The sequence below is a fragment of the Oncorhynchus nerka genome, linkage group LG8, assembly GCF_034236695.1.
Source record: "Oncorhynchus nerka isolate Pitt River linkage group LG8, Oner_Uvic_2.0, whole genome shotgun sequence".
In the NCBI taxonomy this organism is placed as follows: domain Eukaryota; kingdom Metazoa; phylum Chordata; class Actinopteri; order Salmoniformes; family Salmonidae; genus Oncorhynchus; species Oncorhynchus nerka.
The window spans coordinates 70,239,695-70,267,223 of NC_088403.1; the positions used below are offsets into that span (position 1 = coordinate 70,239,695).

The 27,529-nt window shown below is 41.5% G+C and overlaps 1 protein-coding gene across 1 annotated transcript in view; it reads left to right on the plus strand.

The window, feature by feature from the left end:
- Positions 1 to 27,529, plus strand: part of cnga1b (cyclic nucleotide gated channel subunit alpha 1b) — a 119,279-nt gene that overhangs the window by 43,864 nt on the left and 47,886 nt on the right. The window contains exons 2-4 of the mRNA XM_065022035.1: positions 11,966 to 12,112; positions 12,384 to 12,449; positions 12,723 to 12,788. Of these exons, the coding sequence (XP_064878107.1) occupies positions 12,075 to 12,112; positions 12,384 to 12,449; positions 12,723 to 12,788 (170 nt within the window). The 5' untranslated portion in view covers positions 11,966 to 12,074. The remainder of the gene's footprint in view (positions 1 to 11,965; positions 12,113 to 12,383; positions 12,450 to 12,722; positions 12,789 to 27,529) is intronic.

Consider the following 27,529-nt stretch of genomic DNA (forward strand, 5'->3'; position numbering starts at 1 on the left):
TCTATCTGATATCAACTAGTCCCACTGCTCTATCTGAGTATCAACTAGTCCCAGTCCCACTATCTGATATCAACTACTCCCACTACTGTATCTGATATCAACTAGTCCCACTACTCTATCTGGGTATCAACTAGTCCCAGTATTCTATCTGAGTATCAACTAGTCCCAGTCCCACTACTCTATCTGATGTCAACTAGTCCCACTACTCTATCTGAGTATCAACTAGTCCCACTACTCTATCTGATATCAACTAGTCCCACTATTCTATCTGAGTATCAACTAGTCCTAGTCCCACTATTCTAACTGATATCAACTAGTCCCACTGCTCTATCTGAGTATCAACTAGTCCCAGTCCCACTACTCTATCTGATATCAACTAGTCCCACTATTCTATCTGATATCAACTAGTCCCACTGCTCTATCTGAGTATCAACTAGTCCCAGTCCCACTACTCTATCTGATATCAACTAGTCCCACTACTCTATCTGAGTATCAACTAGTCCCACTACTCTATCTGATATCAACTAGTCCCACTACTCTATCTGAGTATCAACTAGTCCCACTACTCTATCTGAGTATCAACTAGTCCCAGTATTCTATATGAGTATCAACTAGTCCTAGTCCCACTATTCTATCTGATATCAACTAGTCCCACTACTCTATCTGATATCAACTAGTCCCACTACTCTATCTGAGTATCAACTAGTCCCAGTCCCACTACTCTATCTGAGTATCAACTAGTCCCACTACTCTATCTGATATCAACTAGTCCCACTACTCTATTTGAGTATCAACTAGTCCCAGTATTCTATATGAGTATCAACTAGTCCTAGTCCCACTATTCTATCTGATATCAACTAGTCCCACTGCTCTATCTGAGTATCAACTAGTCCCAGTCCCACTACTCTATCTGAGTATCAACTAGTCCCCCTATTCTATCTGATATCAACTAGTCCCACTACTCTATCTGATATCAACTAGTCCCACTACTCTATCTGAGTATCAACTAGTCCCAGTATTCTATCTGAGTATCAACTAGTCCCAGTCCCACTATTCTATCTGATGTCAACTAGTCCCACTACTCTATCTGAGTATCAACTAGTCCCACTACTCTATCTGAGTATCAACTAGTCCCACTACTCTATCTGAGTATCAACTAGTCCCAGTCCCACTACTCTATCTGAGTATCAACTAGTCCCAGTATTCTATCTGAGTATCAACTAGTCCTAGTCCCACTATTCTATCTGATATCAACTAGTCCCACTGCTCTATCTGAGTATCAACTAGTCCCAGTCCCACTACTCTATCTGATATCAACTAGTCCCACTATTCTATCTGATATCAACTAGTCCCACTGCTCTATCTGAGTATCAACTAGTCCCAGTCCCACTACTCTATCTGATATCAACTAGTCCCACTATTCTATCTGATATCAACTAGTCCCGCTGCTCTATCTGAGTATCAACTAGTCCCAGTCCCACTACTCTATCTGAGTATCAACTAGTCCCAGTATTCTATCTGAGTATCAACTAGTCCCAGTCCCACTACTCTATCTGATGTGAACTAGTCCCACTACTCTATCTGAGTATCAACTAGTCCCACTACTCTATCTGATATCAACTAGTCCCACTACTCTATCTGAGTATCAACTAGTCCCAGTCCCACTACTCTATCTGATATCAACTAGTCCCAGTCCCACTACTCTATCTGATATCAACTAGTCCCAGTACCACTACTCTATCTGATATCAACTAGTCCCACTACTCTATCTGAGTATCAACTAGTCCCACTACTCTAATTGAGTATCAACTAGTCCCTCTACTCTATCTGAGTATCAACTAGTCCCACTACTCTATCTGAGTATCAACTAGTCCCACTACTCTATCTGATATCAACTAGTCCCACTACTCTATCTGATATCAACTAGTCCCAGTCCCACTACTCTATCTTAGTATCAACTAGTTCCACTACTCTATCTGTGTATCAACTTGTCCCAGTCCCACTACTCTATCTGAGTATCAACTAGTCCCACTACTCTATCTGATATCAACTAGTTCCACTACTCTATCTGAGTATCAACTAGTCCCAGTCCCACTACTCTATCTGATATCAACTAGTCCCACTACTCTATCTGAGTATCAACTAGTCCCACTACTCTATCTGAGTATCAACTAGTCCCAGTCCCACTACTCTATCTGATATCAACTAGTCCCAGTCCCACTACTCTATCTGATATCAACTAGTCCCAGTACCACTACTCTATCTGATATCAACTAGTCCCACTACTCTATCTGAGTATCAACTAGTCCCACTACTCTAATTGAGTATCAACTAGTCCCTCTACTCTATCTGAGTATCAACTAGTCCCACTACTCTATCTGAGTATCAACTAGTCCCACTACTCTATCTGATATCAACTAGTCCCACTACTCTATCTGATATCAACTAGTCCCAGTCCCACTACTCTATCTTAGTATCAACTAGTTCCACTACTCTATCTGTGTATCAACTTGTCCCAGTCCCACTACTCTATCTGAGTATCAACTAGTCCCACTACTCTATCTGATATCAACTAGTCCCAGTCCCACTACTCTATCTGAGTATCAACTAGTCCCAGTCCCACTACTCTATCTGAGTATCAACTAGTCCCACTGCTCTATCTGAGTATCAACTAGTCCCAGTCCCACTACTCTATCTGAGTATCAACTAGTCCTAGTCCCACTACTCTTTCTGATATCAACTAGTCCCACTGCTCTATCTGAGTATCAACAAGTCCGAGTCCCACTACTCTATCTGATGTCAACTAGTCCCACTGCTCTATCTGAGTATCAACTAGTCCCAGTCCCACTACTCTATCTGATGTCAACTAGTCCCACTACTCTATCTGAGTATCAACTAGTCCCACTACTCTATCTGAGTATCAACTAGTCCCAGTCCCACTACTCTATCTGATATCAACTAGTCCCACTACTCTATCTGAGTATCAACTAGTCCCACTACTCTATCTGAGTATCAACTAGTCCCAGTCCCACTACTCTATCTGAGTATCAACTAGTCCCACTACTCTATCTGATATCAACTAGTCTCACTACTCTATCTGAGTATCAACTAGTCCCACTACTCTATCTGAGTATCAACTAGTCCCAGTCCCACTACTCTATCTGAGTATCAACTAGTCCCACTACTCTATCTGATATCAACTAGTCCCACTACTCTATCTGATGTCAACTAGTCCCACTACTCTATCTGAGTATCAACTAGTCCCAGTCCCACTACTCTATCTGATGTCAACTAGTCCCACTACTCTATCTGAGTATCAACTAGTCCCACTACTCTATCTGAGTATCAACTAGTCCCACTACTCTATCTGAGTATCAACTAGTCCCAGTCCCACTACTCTATCTGATATCAACTAGTCCCACTACTCTATCTGAGTATCAACTAGTCCCACTACTCTATCTGAGTATCAACTAGTCCCAGTCCCACTACTCTATCTGATATCAACTAGTCCCAGTCCCACTACTCTATCTGATATCAACTAGTCCCAGTACCACTACTCTATCTGATATCAACTAGTCCCACTACTCTATCTGAGTATCAACTAGTCCCACTACTCTAATTGAGTATCAACTAGTCCCTCTACTCTATCTGAGTATCAACTAGTCCCAGTCCCACTACTCTATCTGATGTCAACTAGTCCCACTACTCTATCTGAGTATCAACTAGTCCCACTACTCTATCTGAGTATCAACTAGTCCCACTACTCTATCTGAGTATCAACTAGTCCCAGTCCCACTACTCTATCTGATATCAACTAGTCCCACTACTCTATCTGAGTATCAACTAGTCCCACTACTCTATCTGAGTATCAACTAGTCCCAGTCCCACTACTCTATCTGAGTATCAACTAGTCCCAGTCCCACTACTCTATCTGAGTATCAACTAGTCCCACTACTCTATCTGATATCAACTAGTCCCACTACTCTATCTGATGTCAACTAGTCCCACTACTCTATCTGAGTATCAACTAGTCCCAGTCCCACTACTCTATCTGATGTCAACTAGTCCCACTACTCTATCTGAGTATCAACTAGTCCCACTACTCTATCTGAGTATCAACTAGTCCCACTACTCTATCTGAGTATCAACTAGTCCCAGTCCCACTACTCTATCTGATATCAACTAGTCCCACTACTCTATCTGAGTATCAACTAGTCCCACTACTCTATCTGAGTATCAACTAGTCCCAGTCCCACTACTCTATCTGATATCAACTAGTCCCAGTCCCACTACTCTATCTGATATCAACTAGTCCCAGTACCACTACTCTATCTGATATCAACTAGTCCCACTACTCTATCTGAGTATCAACTAGTCCCACTACTCTATCTGAGTATCAACTAGTCCCTCTACTCTATCTGAGTATCAACTAGTCCCAGTCCCACTACTCTATCTGATGTCAACTAGTCCCACTACTCTATCTGAGTATCAACTAGTCCCACTACTCTATCTGAGTATCAACTAGTCCCACTACTCTATCTGAGTATCAACTAGTCCCAGTCCCACTACTCTATCTGATATCAACTAGTCCCACTACTCTATCTGAGTATCAACTAGTCCCACTACTCTATCTGAGTATCAACTAGTCCCAGTCCCACTACTCTATCTGAGTATCAACTAGTCCCAGTCCCACTACTCTATCTGAGTATCAACTAGTCCCACTACTCTATCTGATATCAACTAGTCTCACTACTCTATCTGAGTATCAACTAGTCCCACTACTCTATCTGAGTATCAACTAGTCCCAGTCCCACTACTCTATCTGAGTATCAACTAGTCCCACTACTCTATCTGATATCAACTAGTCCCACTACTCTATCTGATGTCAACTAGTCCCACTACTCTATCTGAGTATCAACTAGTCCCAGTCCCACTACTCTATCTGATGTCAACTAGTCCCACTACTCTATCTGAGTATCAACTAGTCCCACTACTCTATCTGAGTATCAACTAGTCCCACTACTCTATCTGAGTATCAACTAGTCCCAGTCCCACTACTCTATCTGATATCAACTAGTCCCACTACTCTATCTGAGTATCAACTAGTCCCACTACTCTATCTGAGTATCAACTAGTCCCAGTCCCACTACTCTATCTGATATCAACTAGTCCCAGTCCCACTACTCTATCTGATATCAACTAGTCCCAGTACCACTACTCTATCTGATATCAACTAGTCCCACTACTCTATCTGAGTATCAACTAGTCCCACTACTCTAATTGAGTATCAACTAGTCCCTCTACTCTATCTGAGTATCAACTAGTCCCACTACTCTATCTGAGTATCAACTAGTCCCACTACTCTATCTGATATCAACTAGTCCCACTACTCTATCTGATATCAACTAGTCCCAGTCCCACTACTCTATCTTAGTATCAACTAGTTCCACTACTCTATCTGTGTATCAACTTGTCCCAGTCCCACTACTCTATCTGAGTATCAACTAGTCCCACTACTCTATCTGATATCAACTAGTCCCACTACTCTATCTGAGTATCAACTAGTCCCAGTCCCACTACTCTATCTGAGTATCAACTAGTCCCACTGCTCTATCTGAGTATCAACTAGTCCCAGTCCCACTACTCTATCTGAGTATCAACTAGTCCTAGTCCCACTACTCTTTCTGATATCAACTAGTCCCACTGCTCTATCTGAGTATCAACTAGTCCCAGTCCCACTACTCTATCTGATGTCAACTAGTCCCACTGCTCTATCTGAGTATCAACTAGTCCCAGTCCCACTACTCTATCTGATGTCAACTAGTCCCACTACTCTATCTGAGTATCAACTAGTCCCACTACTCTATCTGAGTATCAACTAGTCCCAGTCCCACTACTCTATCTGATATCAACTAGTCCCACTACTCTATCTGAGTATCAACTAGTCCCAGTATTCTATCTGAGTATCAACTAGTCCTAGTCCCACTATTCTATCTGATATCAACTAGTCCCACTGCTCTATCTGAGTATCAACTAGTCCCAGTCCCACTACTCTATCTGATATCAACTAGTCCCACTACTCTATCTGATATCAACTAGTCCCACTACTCTATCTGAGTATCAACTAGTCCCAGTCCAACTACTCTATCTGAGTATCAACTAGTCCCACTGCTCTATCTGAGTATCAACTAGTCCCAGTCCCACTACTCTATCTGAGTATCAACTAGTCCCACTACTCTATCTGAGTATCAACTAGTCCCACTACTCTATCTGAGTATCAACTAGTCCCAGTCCCACTACTCTATCTGATATCAACTAGTCCCACTACTCTATCTGAGTATCAACTAGTCCCACTACTCTATCTGAGTATCAACTAGTCCCAGTCCCACTACTCTATCTGATATCAACTAGTCCCAGTCCCACTACTCTATCTGATATCAACTAGTCCCAGTACCACTACTCTATCTGATATCAACTAGTCCCACTACTCTATCTGAGTATCAACTAGTCCCACTACTCTAATTGAGTATCAACTAGTCCCTCTACTCTATCTGAGTATCAACTAGTCCCAGTCCCACTACTCTATCTGATGTCAACTAGTCCCACTACTCTATCTGAGTATCAACTAGTCCCACTACTCTATCTGAGTATCAACTAGTCCCACTACTCTATCTGAGTATCAACTAGTCCCAGTCCCACTACTCTATCTGATATCAACTAGTCCCACTACTCTATCTGAGTATCAACTAGTCCCACTACTCTATCTGAGTATCAACTAGTCCCAGTCCCACTACTCTATCTGAGTATCAACTAGTCCCAGTCCCACTACTCTATCTGAGTATCAACTAGTCCCACTACTCTATCTGATATCAACTAGTCTCACTACTCTATCTGAGTATCAACTAGTCCCACTACTCTATCTGAGTATCAACTAGTCCCAGTCCCACTACTCTATCTGAGTATCAACTAGTCCCACTACTCTATCTGATATCAACTAGTCCCACTACTCTATCTGATGTCAACTAGTCCCACTACTCTATCTGAGTATCAACTAGTCCCAGTCCCACTACTCTATCTGATGTCAACTAGTCCCACTACTCTATCTGAGTATCAACTAGTCCCACTACTCTATCTGAGTATCAACTAGTCCCACTACTCTATCTGAGTATCAACTAGTCCCAGTCCCACTACTCTATCTGATATCAACTAGTCCCACTACTCTATCTGAGTATCAACTAGTCCCACTACTCTATCTGAGTATCAACTAGTCCCAGTCCCACTACTCTATCTGATATCAACTAGTCCCAGTCCCACTACTCTATCTGATATCAACTAGTCCCAGTACCACTACTCTATCTGATATCAACTAGTCCCACTACTCTATCTGAGTATCAACTAGTCCCACTACTCTAATTGAGTATCAACTAGTCCCTCTACTCTATCTGAGTATCAACTAGTCCCACTACTCTATCTGAGTATCAACTAGTCCCACTACTCTATCTGATATCAACTAGTCCCACTACTCTATCTGATATCAACTAGTCCCAGTCCCACTACTCTATCTTAGTATCAACTAGTTCCACTACTCTATCTGTGTATCAACTTGTCCCAGTCCCACTACTCTATCTGAGTATCAACTAGTCCCACTACTCTATCTGATATCAACTAGTCCCACTACTCTATCTGAGTATCAACTAGTCCCAGTCCCACTACTCTATCTGAGTATCAACTAGTCCCACTGCTCTATCTGAGTATCAACTAGTCCCAGTCCCACTACTCTATCTGAGTATCAACTAGTCCTAGTCCCACTACTCTTCTGATATCAACTAGTCCCACTGCTCTATCTGAGTATCAACTAGTCCCAGTCCCACTACTCTATCTGATGTCAACTAGTCCCACTGCTCTATCTGAGTATCAACTAGTCCCAGTCCCACTACTCTATCTGATGTCAACTAGTCCCACTACTCTATCTGAGTATCAACTAGTCCCACTACTCTATCTGAGTATCAACTAGTCCCAGTCCCACTACTCTATCTGATATCAACTAGTCCCACTACTCTATCTGAGTATCAACTAGTCCCAGTATTCTATCTGAGTATCAACTAGTCCTAGTCCCACTATTCTATCTGATATCAACTAGTCCCACTGCTCTATCTGAGTATCAACTAGTCCCAGTCCCACTACTCTATCTGATATCAACTAGTCCCACTACTCTATCTGATATCAACTAGTCCCACTACTCTATCTGAGTATCAACTAGTCCCAGTCCCACTACTCTATCTGATGTCAACTAGTCCCACTACTCTATCTGAGTATCAACTAGTCCCAGTCCCACTACTCTATCTGATGTCAACTAGTCCCACTACTCTATCTGAGTATCAACTAGTCCCACTACTCTATCTGAGTATCAACTAGTCCCACTACTCTATCTGAGTATCAACTAGTCCCAGTCCCACTACTCTATCTGATATCAACTAGTCCCACTACTCTATCTGAGTATCAACTAGTCCCACTACTCTATCTGAGTATCAACTAGTCCCAGTCCCACTACTCTATCTGATATCAACTAGTCCCAGTCCCACTACTCTATCTGATATCAACTAGTCCCAGTACCACTACTCTATCTGAGTATCAACTAGTCCTAGTCCCACTACTCTTTCTGATATCAACTAGTCCCACTGCTCTATCTGAGTATCAACTAGTCCCAGTCCCACTACTCTATCTGATGTCAACTAGTCCCACTGCTCTATCTGAGTATCAACTAGTCCCAGTCCCACTACTCTATCTGATGTCAACTAGTCCCACTACTCTATCTGAGTATCAACTAGTCCCACTACTCTATCTGAGTATCAACTAGTCCCAGTCCCACTACTCTATCTGATATCAACTAGTCCCACTACTCTATCTGAGTATCAACTAGTCCCAGTCCCACTACTCTATCTGATATCAACTAGTCCCACTACTCTATCTGATATCAACTAGTCCCAGTCCCACTACTCTATCTTAGTATCAACTAGTTCCACTACTCTATCTGTGTATCAACTTGTCCCAGTCCCACTACTCTATCTGAGTATCAACTAGTCCCACTACTCTATCTGATATCAACTAGTTCCATTACTCTATCTGAGTATCAACTAGTCCCAGTCCCACTACTCTATCTGATATCAACTAGTCCCACTACTCTATCTGAGTATCAACTAGTCCCACTACTCTATCTGAGTATCAACTAGTCCCAGTCCCACTACTCTATCTGATATCAACTAGTCCCAGTCCCACTACTCTATCTGATATCAACTAGTCCCAGTACCACTACTCTATCTGATATCAACTAGTCCCACTACTCTATCTGAGTATCAACTAGTCCCACTACTCTAATTGAGTATCAACTAGTCCTCCTCTACTCTATCTGAGTATCAACTAGTCCCACTACTCTATCTGAGTATCAACTAGTCCCACTACTCTATCTGATATCAACTAGTCCCACTACTCTATCTGATATCAACTAGTCCCAGTCCCACTACTCTATCTTAGTATCAACTAGTTCCACTACTCTATCTGTGTATCAACTTGTCCCAGTCCCACTACTCTATCTGAGTATCAACTAGTCCCACTACTCTATCTGATATCAACTAGTCCCACTACTCTATCTGAGTATCAACTAGTCCCAGTCCCACTACTCTATCTGAGTATCAACTAGTCCCACTGCTCTATCTGAGTATCAACTAGTCCCAGTCCCACTACTCTATCTGAGTATCAACTAGTCCTAGTCCCACTACTCTTTCTGATATCAACTAGTCCCACTGCTCTATCTGAGTATCAACTAGTCCCAGTCCCACTACTCTATCTGATGTCAACTAGTCCCACTGCTCTATCTGAGTATCAACTAGTCCCAGTCCCACTACTCTATCTGATGTCAACTAGTCCCACTACTCTATCTGAGTATCAACTAGTCCCAGTCCCACTACTCTATCTGATGTCAACTAGTCCCACTACTCTATCTGAGTATCAACTAGTCCCACTACTCTATCTGAGTATCAACTAGTCCCACTACTCTATCTGAGTATCAACTAGTCCCAGTCCCACTACTCTATCTGATATCAACTAGTCCCACTACTCTATCTGAGTATCAACTAGTCCCACTACTCTATCTGAGTATCAACTAGTCCCAGTCCCACTACTCTATCTGAGTATCAACTAGTCCCAGTCCCACTACTCTATCTGATATCAACTAGTCCCACTACTCTATCTGATATCAACTAGTCTCACTACTCTATCTGAGTATCAACTAGTCCCACTACTCTATCTGAGTATCAACTAGTCCCAGTCCCACTACTCTATCTGAGTATCAACTAGTCCCACTACTCTATCTGATATCAACTAGTCCCACTACTCTATCTGATGTCAACTAGTCCCACTACTCTATCTGAGTATCAACTAGTCCCAGTCCCACTACTCTATCTGATGTCAACTAGTCCCACTACTCTATCTGAGTATCAACTAGTCCCACTACTCTATCTGAGTATCAACTAGTCCCACTACTCTATCTGAGTATCAACTAGTCCCAGTCCCACTACTCTATCTGATATCAACTAGTCCCACTACTCTATCTGAGTATCAACTAGTCCCACTACTCTATCTGAGTATCAACTAGTCCCAGTCCCACTACTCTATCTGATATCAACTAGTCCCAGTCCCACTACTCTATCTGATATCAACTAGTCCCAGTACCACTATTCTATCTGATATCAACTAGTCCCACTACTCTATCTGAGTATCAACTAGTCCCACTACTCTAATTGAGTATCAACTAGTCCCTCTACTCTATCTGAGTATCAACTAGTCCCACTACTCTATCTGAGTATCAACTAGTCCCACTACTCTATCTGATATCAACTAGTCCCACTACTCTATCTGATATCAACTAGTCCCAGTCCCACTACTCTATCTTAGTATCAACTAGTTCCACTACTCTATCTGTGTATCAACTTGTCCCAGTCCCACTACTCTATCTGAGTATCAACTAGTCCCACTACTCTATCTGATATCAACTGTCCCATATCTATCTGAGTATCAACTAGTCCCAGTCCCACTACTCTATCTGAGTATCAACTAGTCCCACTGCTCTATCTGAGTATCAACTAGTCCCAGTCCCACTACTCTATCTGAGTATCAACTAGTCCTAGTCCCACTACTCTTTCTGATATCAACTAGTCCCACTGCTCTATCTGAGTATCAACTAGTCCCAGTCCCACTACTCTATCTGATGTCAACTAGTCCCACTGCTCTATCTGAGTATCAACTAGTCCCAGTCCCACTACTCTATCTGATGTCAACTAGTCCCACTACTCTATCTGAGTATCAACTAGTCCCAGTCCCACTACTCTATCTGATGTCAACTAGTCCCACTACTCTATCTGAGTATCAACTAGTCCCACTACTCTATCTGAGTATCAACTAGTCCCACTACTCTATCTGAGTATCAACTAGTCCCAGTCCCACTACTCTATCTGATATCAACTAGTCCCACTACTCTATCTGAGTATCAACTAGTCTCACTACTCTATCTGAGTATCAACTAGTCCCACTACTCTATCTGAGTATCAACTAGTCCCAGTCCCACTACTCTATCTGAGTATCAACTAGTCCCACTACTCTATCTGATATCAACTAGTCTCACTACTCTATCTGAGTATCAACTAGTCCCACTACTCTATCTGAGTATCAACTAGTCCCAGTCCCACTACTCTATCTGAGTATCAACTAGTCCCACTACTCTATCTGATATCAACTAGTCCCACTACTCTATCTGATATCAACTAGTCCCACTACTCTATCTGAGTATCAACTAGTCCCAGTATTCTATCTGAGTATCAACTAGTCCCAGTCCCACTACTCTATCTGAGTATCAACTAGTCCTAGTCCCTCTACTCTATCTGAGATAGGGCTGTTACTTCTGACCTCACAGGAAACCAAGAGGAAGAACTTCCTGCGATGTCAGTGAAGGTGACCCCTGTGACCCCTGCTGGCCCGCCCACCCCCGGCCCTGCTCTCCGCCACTCATCGTTCTGCAAGATATGGAGGGGGAGACAGAGGAGAGGGGCGAGGTGCACAGGTAAGGACCTATAGACCATAGAACCTTGAACTTTAGAACCTAGAACTTTAGAACATTGAACATAGAACCTAGAACTTTAGAACATTGAACATAGAACCTAGAACCTAGAACTTTAGAACATTGGACATAGAACCTAGAACTTTAGAACATTGAACATAGAACATAGAACCTAGAACTTTAGAACATTGAACCTAGAACCTAGAACTTTAGAACATTGAACATAGAACATAGAACCTAGAACTGACTTCTGATATTATGATCTCTCATCCAGGTGTTTAAGGAGCTCCGGTGTGCAGGTTCCATTCAACATGAACAACAGCAACAGCAACGAGGAAGAGTAAGAACACACACAGAACCAAATATGGACGATAACGTACTTTGCGACCCTAGTCCTGAAGTCTACAAAGGGGATACTGCTTCTTGTTCTATTTACTCAGAGTCAGATGAACTCATGGGTAATGTTTGTATATAAATATAAATGCAGTATGAGGGAAGTTAGCGGTTGTTTTGCTAAGCCAATGCTAACTAGTGTTAGCGCAATGACTGTAAGTCTACTGGTAGGGTAACATAACAGTATGACATCAACAGTAATTGTTCTGATCTTTCCTAGGGAACAGAAGAAGAAGACAAGTAAAAAGGAGAGGAAAGAGAAAAAGGAGAGGAAAGAGAAAAAGGAGTAAGGACCAGACTGATCTCATGACAGATCAATCTCACCTCTAGTTTCCAGAACAATCTCACCAGTAGTTTCCAGACTGATCTCACCAGTAGTTTCCAAACTGATCTCATAACAGAACCTCTAGTTTCCGGACTGATCTCATAACAGAACATCTAGTTTCCAGAACAATCTCGCCTCTAGTTTCCAGACTGATCTCATTACAGAACATCTAGTTTCCAGACTGATCTCATTACAGAACCTCTAGTTTCCAGACTGATCTCATAACAGAACCTCTAGTGTCCAGACTGATCTCATAACAGAACCTCTAGTTTCCAGACTGATCTCATAACAGAACCTCTAGTTTCCAGACTGATCTCATAACAGAACCTCTAGTTTCCAGACTGATATCATAACAGAACCTCTAGTTTCCAGACTGATCTCATTACAGAACCTCTAGTTTCCAGACTGATCTCATAACAGAACCTCTAGTTTCCAGACTGATCTCATAACAGAACCTCTAGTTTCCAGACTGATCTCATAACAGAACCTTTAGTTTCCAAACTGATCTCATTACAGAACCTCTAGTTTCCAGACTGATCTCATTACAGAACCTCTAGTTTCCAGACTGATCTCATAACAGAACCTCTAGTTTCCAGACTGATCTCATAACAGAACCTCTAGTTTCCAGACTGATCTCATAACAGAACCTCTAGTTTCCAAACTGATCTCATAACAGAACCTCTAGTTTCCAGACTGATCTCATTACAGAACCTCTAGTTTCCAGACTGATCTCATAACAGAACCTCTAGTTTCCAGACTGATCTCATAACAGAACCTCTAGTTTCCAGACTGATCTCACCTGTAGTTTCCAGACTGATCTCATTACAGAACCTCTAGTTTCCAGACTGATCTCATAACAGAACCTCTAGTTTCCAGACAGATCTCATGACAGAACCTCTAGTTTCCAGACTGATCTCATTACAGAACCTCTAGTTTCCAGACTGATCTCATAACAGAACCTCTAGTGTCCAGACTGATCTCATAACAGAACATCTAGTTTCCAGACTGATCTCATAACAGAACCTCTAGTTTCCAGACTGATCTCATAACAGAACCTCTAGTTTCCAGACTGATCTCATTACAGAACCTCTAGTTTCCAGACTGATCTCATAACAGAACCTCTAGTTTCCAGACTGATCTCATAACAGAACCTCTAGTTTCCAGACTGATCTCATAACAGAACCTCTAGTTTCCAAACTGATCTCATTACAGAACCTCTAGTTTCCAGACTGATCTCATAACAGAACCTCTAGTTTCCAGACTGATCTCATAACAGAACCTCTAGTTTCCAGACTGATCTCATAACAGAACCTCTAGTTTCCAAACTGATCTCATAACAGAACCTCTAGTTTCCAGACTGATCTCATTACAGAACCTCTAGTTTCCAGACTGATCTCATAACAGAACCTCTAGTTTCCAGACTGATCTCACCTGTAGTTTCCAGACTGATCTCATTACAGAACCTCTAGTTTCCAGACTGATCTCATTACAGATCCTCTAGTTTCCAGACTGATCTCATAACAGAACCTCTAGTGTCCAGACAGATCTCATAACAGAACCTCTAGTTTCCAGACTGATCTCATTACAGAACCTCTAGTGTCCAGACAGATCTCATAACAGAACCTCTAGTTTCCAGACTGATCTCATAACAGAACCTCTAGTTTCCAGACTGATCTCATTACAGAACCTCTAGTTTCCAGACTGATCTCACCTGTAGTTTCCAGACTGATCTCATAACAGAACCTCTAGTTTCCAGACTGATCTCATTACAGAACCTCTAGTTTCCAGACTGATCTCACCTGTAGTGTCCAGACAGATCTCATAACAGAACCTCTAGTTTCCAGACTGATCTCATAACAGAACCTCTAGTTTCCAGACTGATCTCATAACAGAACCTCTAGTTTCCAGACTGATCTCATTACAGAACCTCTAGTTTCCAGACTGATCTCATAACAGAACCTCTAGTTTCCAGACTGATCTCATAACAGAACCTCTAGTTTCCAGACTTATCTCAAAACAGAACCTCTAGTTTCCAGACAGATCTCACCTGTAGTTTCCAGACTGATCTCATAACAGAACCTCTAGTTTCCAGACTGATCTCATAACAGAACCTCTAGTTTCCAGACTGATCTCATAACAGAACCTCTAGTTTCCAGACTTATCTCAAAACAGAACCTCTAGTTTCCAGACAGATCTCACCTGTAGTTTCCAGACTGATCTCATAACAGAACCTCTAGTTTCCAGACTGATCTCATAACAGAACCTCTAGTTTCCAGACTGATCTAATAACAGAACCTCTAGTTTCCAAACTGATCTCATAACAGAACCTCTAGTTTCCAGACTGATCTCATTACAGAACCTCTAGTTTCCAGACTGATCTCATAACAGAACCTCTAGTTTCCAGACTGATCTCATAACAGAACCTCTAGTTTCCAGACTGATCTCATAACAGAACCTCTAGTTTCCAGACTGATCTCATTACAGAACCTCTAGTTTCCAGACTGATCTCATTACAGAACCTCTAGTTTCCAGACTGATCTCATAACAGAACCTCTAGTTTCCAGACTGATCTCATAACAGAACCTCTAGTTTCCAGACTGATCTCATAACAGAACCTTTAGTTTCCAAACTGATCTCATTACAGAACCTCTAGTTTCCAGACTGATCTCATTACAGAACCTCTAGTTTCCAGACTGATCTCATAACATAACCTCTAGTTTCCAGACTGATCTCATAACAGAACCTCTAGTTTCCAGACTGATCTCATAACAGAACCTCTAGTTTCCAAACTGATCTCATAACAGAACCTCTAGTTTCCAGACTGATCTCATTACAGAACCTCTAGTTTCCAGACTGATCTCATAACAGAACCTCTAGTTTCCAGACTGATCTCATAACAGAACCTCTAGTTTCCAGACTGATCTCACCTGTAGTTTCCAGACTGATCTCATTACAGAACCTCTAGTTTCCAGACTGATCTCATAACAGAACCTCTAGTTTCCAGACAGATCTCATGACAGAACCTCTAGTTTCCAGACTGATCTCATTACAGAACCTCTAGTTTCCAGACTGATCTCATAACAGAACCTCTAGTGTCCAGACTGATCTCATAACAGAACATCTAGTTTCCAGACTGATCTCATAACAGAACCTCTAGTTTCCAGACTGATCTCATAACAGAACCTCTAGTTTCCAGACTGATCTCATTACAGAACCTCTAGTTTCCAGACTGATCTCATAACAGAACCTCTAGTTTCCAGACTGATCTCATAACAGAACCTCTAGTTTCCAGACTGATCTCATAACAGAACCTCTAGTTTCCAAACTGATCTCATTACAGAACCTCTAGTTTCCAGACTGATCTCATAACAGAACCTCTAGTTTCCAGACTGATCTCATAACAGAACCTGTAGTTTCCAGACTGATCTCATAACAGAACCTCTAGTTTCCAAACTGATCTCATAACAGAACCTCTAGTTTCCAGACTGATCTCATTACAGAACCTCTAGTTTCCAGACTGATCTCATAACAGAACCTCTAGTTTCCAGACTGATCTCACCTGTAGTTTCCAGACTGATCTCATTACAGAACCTCTAGTTTCCAGACTGATCTCATTACAGAACCTCTAGTTTCCAGACTGATCTCATTACAGAACCTCTAGTTTCCAGACTGATCTCATAACAGAACCTCTAGTGTCCAGACAGATCTCATAACAGAACCTCTAGTTTCCAGACTGATCTCATTACAGAACCTCTAGTGTCCAGACAGATCTCATAACAGAACCTCTAGTTTCCAGACTGATCTCATAACAGAACCTCTAGTTTCCAGACTGATCTCATTACAGAACCTCTAGTTTCCAGACTGATCTCACCTGTAGTTTCCAGACTGATCTCATAACAGAACCTCTAGTTTCCAGACTGATCTCATTACAGAACCTCTAGTTTCCAGACTGATCTCACCTGTAGTGTCCAGACAGATCTCATAACAGAACCTCTAGTTTCCAGACTGATCTCATAACAGAACCTCTAGTTTCCAGACTGATCTCATAACAGAACCTCTAGTTTCCAGACTGATCTCATAACAGAACCTCTAGTTTCCAGACTGATCTCATAACAGAACCTCTAGTTTCCAGACTGATCTCATTACAGAACCTCTAGTTTCCAGACTGATCTCATTACAGAACCTCTAGTTTCCAGACTGATCTCATAACAGAACCTCTAGTTTCCAGACTGATCTCATAACAGAACCTCTAGTTTCCAGACTGATCTCATAACAGAACCTCTAGTTTCCAATCTGATCTCATAACAGAACCTCTAGTTTCCAGACTGATCTCATTACAGAACCTCTAGTTTCCAGACTGATCTCATAACAGAACCTATAGTTTCCAGACTGATCTCACCTGTAGTTTCCAGACTGATCTCATTACAGAACCTCTAGTTTCCAGACTGATCTCATAACAGAACCTCTCGTTTCCAGACTGATCTCATAACAGAACCTCTAGTTTCCAGACTGATCTCATTACAGAACCTCTAGTTTCCAGACTGATCTCATAACATAACCTCTAGTGTCCAGACTGATCTCATAACAGAACCTCTAGTTTCCAGACTGATCTCATTACAGAACCTCTAGTTTCCAGACTGATCTCACCTGTAGTGTCCAGACAGATCTCATAACAGAACCTCTAGTTTCCAGACTGATCTCATTACAGAACCTCTAGTTTCCAGACTGATCTCACCTGTAGTTTCCAGACTGATCTCATTACAGAACCTCTAGTTTCCAGACTGGTCTCATAACAGAACCTCTAGTTTCCAGACTGATCTCATTACAGAACCTCTAGTTTCCAGACTGATCTCATAACAGAACCTCTAGTTTCCAGACTGATCTCATAACAGAACCTCTAGTTTCCAGACTGATCTCATAACAGAACCTCTAGTTTGCAAACTGATCTCATGACAGAACCTCTAGTTTACAGACTGATCTCATTACAGAACCTCTAGTTTCCAGACTGATCTCATAACAGAACCTCTAGTTTCCAGACTGATCTCACCTGTAGTTTCCAGACTGATCTCATTACAGAACCTCTAGTTTCCAGACTGATCTCATAACAGAACCTCTAGTTTCCAGACTGATCTCACCTGTAGTTTCCAGACTGATCTCATTACAGAACCTCTAGTTTCCAGACTGATCTCATAACAGAACCTCTAGTTTCCAGACTGATCTCATTACAGAACCTCTAGTTTCCAGACTGATCTCATAACAGAACCTCTAGTGTCCAGACTGATCTCATAACAGAACATCTAGTTTCCAGACTGATCTCATAACAGAACCTCTAGTTTCCAGACTGATCTCATAACAGAACCTCTAGTTTCCAGACTGATCTCATTACAGAACCTCTAGTTTCCAGACTGATCTCATAACAGAACCTCTAGTTTCCAGACTGATCTCATAACAGAACCTCTAGTTTCCAGACTGATCTCATAACAGAACCTCTAGTTTCCAAACTGATCTCATTACAGAACCTCTAGTTTCCAGACTGATCTAATAACAGAACCTCTAGTTTCCAGACTGATCTCATAACAGAACCTCTAGTTTCCAGACTGATCTCATAACAGAACCTCTAGTTTCCAAACTGATCTCATAACAGAACCTCTAGTTTCCAGACTGATCTCATTACAGAACCTCTAGTTTCCAGACTGATCTCATAACAGAACCTCTAGTTTCCAGACTGATCTCATAACAGAACCTCTAGTGTCCAGACAGATCTCATAACAGAACCTCTAGTTTCCAGACTGATCTCATTACAGAACCTCTAGTGTCCAGACAGATCTCATAACAGAACCTCTAGTTTCCAGACTGATCTCATAACAGAACCTCTAGTTTCCAGACTGATCTCATTACAGAACCTCTAGTTTCCAGACTGATCTCACCTGTAGTTTCCAGACTGATCTCATAACAGAACCTCTAGTTTCCAGACTGATCTCATTACAGAACCTCTAGTTTCCAGACTGATCTCACCTGTAGTGTCCAGACAGATCTCATAACAGAACCTCTAGTTTCCAGACTGATCTCATAACAGAACCTCTAGTTTCCAGACTGATCTCATAACAGAACCTCTAGTTTCCAGACTGATCTCATTACAGAACCTCTAGTTTCCAGACTGATCTCATAACAGAACCTCTAGTTTCCAGACTGATCTCATAACAGAACCTCTAGTTTCCAGACTTATCTCAAAACAGAACCTCTAGTTTCCAGACAGATCTCACCTGTAGTTTCCAGACTGATCTCATAACAGAACCTCTAGTTTCCAGACTGATCTCATAACAGAACCTCTAGTTTCCAGACTGATCTAATAACAGAACCTCTAGTTTCCAAACTGATCTCATAACAGAACCTCTAGTTTCCAGACTGATCTCATTACAGAACCTCTAGTTTCCAGACTGATCTCATAACAGAACCTCTAGTTTCCAGACTGATCTCATAACAGAACCTCTAGTTTCCAGACTGATCTCATAACAGAACCTCTAGTTTCCAGACTGATCTCATTACAGAACCTCTAGTTTCCAGACTGATCTCATTACAGAACCTCTAGTTTCCAGACTGATCTCATAACAGAACCTCTAGTGTCCAGACAGATCTCATAACAGAACCTCTAGTTTCCAGACTGATCTCATTACAGAACCTCTAGTGTCCAGACAGATCTCATAACAGAACCTCTAGTTACCAGACTGATCTCACAACAGAACCTCTAGTTACCAGACTGATCTCATTACAGAACCTCTAGTTTCCAGACTGATCTCACCTGTAGTTTCCAGACTGATCTCATAACAGAACCTCTAGTTTCCAGACTGATCTCATTACAGAACCTCTAGTTTCCAGACTGATCTCACCTGTAGTGTCCAGACAGATCTCATAACAGAACCTCTAGTTTCCAGACTGATCTCATAACAGAACCTCTAGTTTCCAGACTGATCTCATTACAGAACCTCTAGTTTCCAGACTGATCTCATTACAGAACCTCTAGTTTCCAGACTGATCTCATAACAGAACCTCTAGTTTCCAGACTGATCTCATAACAGAACCTCTAGTTTCCAGACTTATCTCATAACAGAACCTTTAGTTTCCAGACAGATCTCACCTGTAGTTTCCAGACTGATCTCATAACAGAACCTCTAGTTTCCAGACTGATCTCATAACAGAACCTCTAGTTTCCAGACTGATCTAATAACAGAACCTCTAGTTTCCAAACTGATCTCATAACAGAGCCTCTAGTTTCCAGACTGATCTCATTACAGAACCTCTAGTTTCCAGACTGATCTCATAACAGAACCTCTAGTTTCCAGACTGATCTCATAACAGAACCTCTAGTTTCCAGACTGATCTCATAACAGAACCTCTAGTTTCCAATCTGATCTCATAACAGAACCTCTAGTTTCCAGACTGATCTCATTACAGAACCTCTAGTTTCCAGACTGATCTCATAACAGAACCTATAGTTTCCAGACTGATCTCACCTGTAGTTTCCAGACTGATCTCATTACAGAACCTCTAGTTTCCAGACTGATCTCATAACAGAACCTCTCGTTTCCAGACTGATCTCATAACAGAACCTCTAGTTTCCAGACTGATCTCATTACAGAACCTCTAGTTTCCAGACTGATCTCATAACAGAACCTCTAGTGTCCAGACAGATCTCATAACAGAACCTCTAGTTTCCAGACTGATCTCATTACAGAACCTCTAGTGTCCAGACAGATCTCATAACATAACCTCTAGTTTCCAGACTGATCTCATAACAGAACCTCTAGTTTCCAGACTGATCTCATTACAGAAGCTCTAGTTTCCAGACTGATCTCACCTGTAGTGTCCAGACAGATCTCATAACAGAACCTCTAGTTTCCAGACTGATCTCATTACAGAACCTCTAGTTTCCAGACTGATCTCACCTGTAGTTTCCAGACTGATCTCATTACAGAACCTCTAGTTTCCAGACTGGTCTCATAACAGAACCTCTAGTTTCCAGACTGATCTCATTACAGAACCTCTAGTGTCCAGACAGATCTCATAACAGAACCTCTAGTTTCCAGACTGATCTCATAACAGAACCTCTAGTTTCCAGACTGATCTCATTACAGAACCTCTAGTTTCCAGACTGATCTCACCTGTAGTTTCCAGACTGATCTCATAACAGAACCTCTAGTTTCCAGACTGATCTCATTACAGAACCTCTAGTTTCCAGACTGATCTCATAACAGAACCTCTAGTGTCCAGACAGATCTCATAACAGAACCTCTAGTTTCCAGACTGATCTCATTACAGAACCTCTAGTGTCCAGACAGATCTCATAACAGAACCTCTAGTTTCCAGACTGATCTCATAACAGAACCTCTAGTTACCAGACTGATCTCATTACAGAACCTCTAGTTTCCAGACTGATCTCACCTGTAGTTTCCAGACTGATCTCATAACAGAACCTCTAGTTTCCAGACTGATCTCATTACAGAACCTCTAGTTTCCAGACTGATCTCACCTGTAGTGTCCAGACAGATCTCATAACAGAACCTCTAGTTTCCAGACTGATCTCATAACAGAACCTCTAGTTTCCAGACTGATCTCATTACAGAACCTCTAGTTTCCAGACTGATCTCATTACAGAACCTCTAGTTTCCAGACTGATCTCATAACAGAACCTCTAGTTTCCAGACTGATCTCATAACAGAACCTCTAGTTTCCAGACTTATCTCATAACAGAACCTTTAGTTTCCAGACAGATCTCACCTGTAGTTTCCAGACTGATCTCATAACAGAACCTCTAGTTTCCAGACTGATCTCATAACAGAACCTCTAGTTTCCAGACTGATCTAATAACAGAACCTCTAGTTTCCAAACTGATCTCATAACAGAGCCTCTAGTTTCCAGACTGATCTCATTACAGAACCTCTAGTTTCCAGACTGATCTCATAACAGAACCTCTAGTTTCCAGACTGATCTCATAACAGAACCTCTAGTTTCCAGACTGATCTCATAACAGAACCTCTAGTTTCCAATCTGATCTCATAACAGAACCTCTAGTTTCCAGACTGATCTCATTACAGAACCTCTAGTTTCCAGACTGATCTCATAACAGAACCTATAGTTTCCAGACTGATCTCACCTGTAGTTTCCAGACTGATCTCATTACAGAACCTCTAGTTTCCAGACTGATCTCATAACAGAACCTCTCGTTTCCAGACTGATCTCATAACAGAACCTCTAGTTTCCAGACTGATCTCATTACAGAACCTCTAGTTTCCAGACTGATCTCATAACAGAACCTCTAGTGTCCAGACTGATCTCATAACAGAACCTCTAGTTTCCAGACTGATCTCATTACAGAACCTCTAGTTTCCAGACTGATCTCATTACAGAACCTCTAGTTTCCAGACTGATCTCATAACAGAACCTCTAGTGTCCAGACAGATCTCATAACAGAACCTCTAGTTTCCAGACTGATCTCATTACAGAACCTCTAGTGTCCAGACAGATCTCATAACAGAACCTCTAGTTTCCAGACTGATCTCATAACAGAACCTCTAGTTACCAGACTGATCTCATTACAGAACCTCTAGTTTCCAGACTGATCTCACCTGTAGTTTCCAGACTGATCTCATAACAGAACCTCTAGTTTCCAGACTGATCTCATTACAGAACCTCTAGTTTCCAGACTGATCTCACCTGTAGTGTCCAGACAGATCTCATAACAGAACCTCTAGTTTCCAGACTGATCTCATAACAGAACCTCTAGTTTCCAGACTGATCTCATTACAGAACCTCTAGTTTCCAGACTGATCTCATTACAGAACCTCTAGTTTCCAGACTGATCTCATAACAGAACCTCTAGTTTCCAGACTGATCTCATAACAGAACCTCTAGTTTCCAGACTTATCTCATAACAGAACCTTTAGTTTCCAGACAGATCTCACCTGTAGTTTCCAGACTGATCTCATAACAGAACCTCTAGTTTCCAGACTGATCTCATAACAGAACCTCTAGTTTCCAGACTGATCTAATAACAGAACCTCTAGTTTCCAAACTGATCTCATAACAGAGCCTCTAGTTTCCAGACTGATCTCATTAAAGAACCTCTAGTTTCCAGACTGATCTCATAACAGAACCTCTAGTTTCCAGACTGATCTCATAACAGAACCTCTAGTTTCCAGACTGATCTCATAACAGAACCTCTAGTTTCCAATCTGATCTCATAACAGAACCTCTAGTTTCCAGACTGATCTCATTACAGAACCTCTAGTTTCCAGACTGATCTCATAACAGAACCTCTAGTTTCCAGACTGATCTCATTACAGAAGCTCTAGTTTCCAGACTGATCTCACCTGTAGTGTCCAGACAGATCTCATAACAGAACCTCTAGTTTCCAGACTGATCTCATTACAGAACCTATAGTTTCCAGACTGATCTCACCTGTAGTTTCCAGACTGATCTCATTACAGAACCTCTAGTTTCCAGACTGGTCTCATAACAGAACCTCTAGTTTCCAGACTGATCTCATTACAGAACCTCTAGTGTCCAGACAGATCTCATAACAGAACCTCTAGTTTCCAGACTGAGCTCATAACAGAACCTCTAGTTTCCAGACTGATCTCATTACAGAACCTCTAGTTTCCAGACTGATCTCACCTGTAGTTTCCAGACTGATCTCATAACAGAACCTCTAGTTTCCAGACTGATCTCATTACAGAACCTCTAGTTTCCAGACTGATCTCACCTGTAGTGTCCAGACAGATCTCATAACAGAACCTCTAGTTTCCAGACTGATCTCATAACAGAACCTCTAGTTTCCAGACTGATCTCATAACAGAACCTCTAGTTTCCAGACTGATCTCATTACAGAACCTCTAGTTTCCAGACTGATCTCATAACAGAACCTCTAGTTTCCAGACTGATCTCATAACAGAACCTCTAGTTTCCAGACTTATCTCAAAACAGAACCTCTAGTTTCCAGACAGATCTCACCTGTAGTTTCCAGACTGATCTCATAACAGAACCTCTAGTTTCCAGACTGATCTCATAACAGAACCTCTAGTTTCCAGACTGATCTAATAACAGAACCTCTAGTTTCCAAACTGATCTCATAACAGAACCTCTAGTTTCCAGACTGATCTCATTACAGAACCTCTAGTTTCCAGACTGATCTCATAACAGAACCTCTAGTTTCCAGACTGATCTCATAACAGAACCTCTAGTTTCCAGACTGATCTCATAACAGAACCTCTAGTTTCCAGACTGATCTCATTACAGAACCTCTAGTTTCCAGACTGATCTCATTACAGAACCTCTAGTTTCCAGACTGATCTCATAACAGAACCTCTAGTTTCCAGACTGATCTCATTACAGAACCTCTAGTTTCCAGACTGATCTCATTACAGAACCTCTAGTTTCCAGACTGATCTCATAACAGAACCTCTAGTTTCCAGACTGATCTCATAACAGAACCTCTAGTTTCCAGACTTATCTCATAACAGAACCTTTAGTTTCCAGACAGATCTCACCTGTAGTTTCCAGACTGATCTCATAACAGAATCTCTAGTTTCCAGACTGATCTCATAACAGAACCTCTAGTTTCCAGACTGATCTAATAACAGAACCTCTAGTTTCCAAACTGATCTCATAACAGAGCCTCTAGTTTCCAGACTGATCTCATTACAGAACCTCTAGTTTCCAGACTGATCTCATAACAGAACCTCTAGTTTCCAGACTGATCTCATAACAGAACCTCTAGTTTCCAGACTGATCTCATAACAGAACCTCTAGTTTCCAATCTGATCTCATAACAGAACCTCTAGTTTCCAGACTGATCTCATTACAGAACCTCTAGTTTCCAGACTGATCTCATAACAGAACCTATAGTTTCCAGACTGATCTCACCTGTAGTTTCCAGACTGATCTCATTACAGAACCTCTAGTTTCCAGACTGATCTCATAACAGAACCTCTCGTTTCCAGACTGATCTCATAACAGAACCTCTAGTTTCCAGACGGATCTCATTACAGAACCTCTAGTTTCCAGACTGATCTCATAACAGAACCTCTAGTGTCCAGACAGATCTCATAACAGAACCTCTAGTTTCCAGACTGATCTCATTACAGAACCTCTAGTGTCCAGACAGATCTCATAACATAACCTCTAGTTTCCAGACTGATCTCATAACAGAACCTCTAGTTTCCAGACTGATCTCATTACAGAAGCTCTAGTTTCCAGACTGATCTCACCTGTAGTGTCCAGACAGATCTCATAACAGAACCTCTAGTTTCCAGACTGATCTCATTACAGAACCTCTAGTTTCCAGACTGATCTCACCTGTAGTTTCCAGACTGATCTCATTACAGAACCTCTAGTTTCCAGACTGGTCTCATAACAGAACCTCTAGTTTCCAGACTGATCTCATTACAGAACCTCTAGTTTCCAGACTGATCTCATAACAGAACCTCTAGTTTCCAGACTGATCTCATAACAGAACCTCTAGTTTCCAGACTGATCTCATAACAGAACCTCTAGTTTGCAAACTGATCTCATAACAGAACCTCTAGTTTACAGACTGATCTCATAACAGAACCTCTAGTTTCCAAACTGATCTCATAACAGAACCTCTAGTTTCCAGACTGATCTCATTACAGAACCTCTAGTTTCCAGACTGATCTCATAACAGAACCTCTAGTTTCCAGACTGATCTCATAACAGAACCTCTAGTTTCCAGACTGATCTCATAACAGAACCTCTAGTTTGCAAACTGATCTCATAACAGAACCTCTAGTTTACAGACTGATCTCATTACAGAACCTCTAGTTTCCAGACTGATCTCATAACAGAACCTCTAGTTTCCAGACTGATCTCATAACAGAACCTCTAGTTTCCAAACTGATCTCATAACAGAACCTCTAGTTTCCAGACTGATCTCATTACAGAACCTCTAGTTTCCAGACTGATCTCACCTGTAGTTTCCAGACTGATCTCATTACAGAACCTCTAGTTTCCAGACTGGTCTCATAACAGAACCTCTAGTTTCCAGACTGATCTCATTACAGAACCTCTAGTTTCCAGACTGATCTCATAACAGAACCTCTAGTTTCCAGACTGATCTCATAACAGAACCTCTAGTTTCCAGACTGATCTCATAACAGAACCTCTAGTTTGCAAACTGATCTCATAACAGAACCTCTAGTTTCCAGACTGATCTCATAACAGAACCTCTAGTTTCCAAACTGATCTCATAACAGAACCTCTAGTTTCCAGACTGATCTCATTACAGAACCTCTAGTTTCCAGACTGATCTCATAACAGAACCTCTAGTTTCCAGACTGATCTCATAACAGAACCTCTAGTTTCCAGACTGATCTCATAACAGAACCTCTAGTTTGCAAACTGATCTCATAACAGAACCTCTAGTTTACAGACTGATCTCATTACAGAACCTCTAGTTTCCAGACTGATCTCATAACAGAACCTCTAGTTTCCAGACTGATCTCATAACAGAACCTCTAGTTTCCAAACTGATCTCATAACAGAACCTTTAGTTTCCAGACTGATCTCATTACAGAACCTCTAGTTTCCAGACTGATCTCATAACAGAACCTCTAGTTTCCAGACTGATCTCATAACAGAACCTCTAGTTTCCTGACTGATCTCATAACAGAACCTCTAGTTTCCAAACTGATCTCATAACAGAACCTCTAGTTTCGAGACTGATCTCATTACAGAACCTCTAGTTTCCAGACTGATCTCATTACAGAAGCTCTAGTTTCCAGACTGATCTCACCTGTAGTGTCCAGACAGATCTCATAACAGAACCTCTAGTTTCCAGACTGATCTCATTACAGAACCTCTAGTTTCCAGACTGATCTCACCTGTAGTTTCCAGACTGATCTCATTACAGAACCTCTAGTTTCCAGACTGATCTCATTACAGAACCTCTAGTTTCCAGACTGATCTCATAACAGAACCTCTAGTTTCCAGACTGATCTCATAACAGAACCTCTAGTTTCCAGACTGATCTCATAACAGAACCTCTAGTTTGCAAACTGATCTCATAACAGAACCTCTAGTTTACAGACTGATCTCATTACAGAACCTCTAGTTTCCAGACTGATCTCATAACAGAACCTCTAGTTTCCAGACTGATCTCATAACAGAACCTCTAGTTTCCAAACTGATCTCATAACAGAACCTCTAGTTTCCAGACTGATCTCATTACAGAACCTCTAGTTTCCAGACTGATCTCATAACAGAACCTCTAGTTTCCAGACTGATCTCATAACAGAACCTCTAGTTTCCTGACTGATCTCATAACAGAACCTCTAGTTTCCAAACTGATCTCATAACAGAACCTCTAGTTTCGAGACTGATCTCATTACAGAACCTCTAGTTTCCAGACTGATCTCATTACAGAACCTCTAGTTTCCAGACTGATCTCATAACAGAACCTCTAGTTTCCAGACTGATCTCATTACAGAACCTCTAGTTTCCAGACTGATCTCATAACATAACCTCTAGTTTCCAGACTGATCTCATAACAGAACCTCTAGTTTCCAGACTGATCTCACCTGTAGTTTCCAGACTGATCTCATTACAGAACCTCTAGTTTCCAGACTGATCTCATAACAGAACCTCTAGTTTCCAGACTGATCTCATAACAGAACCTCTAGTTTCCAGAC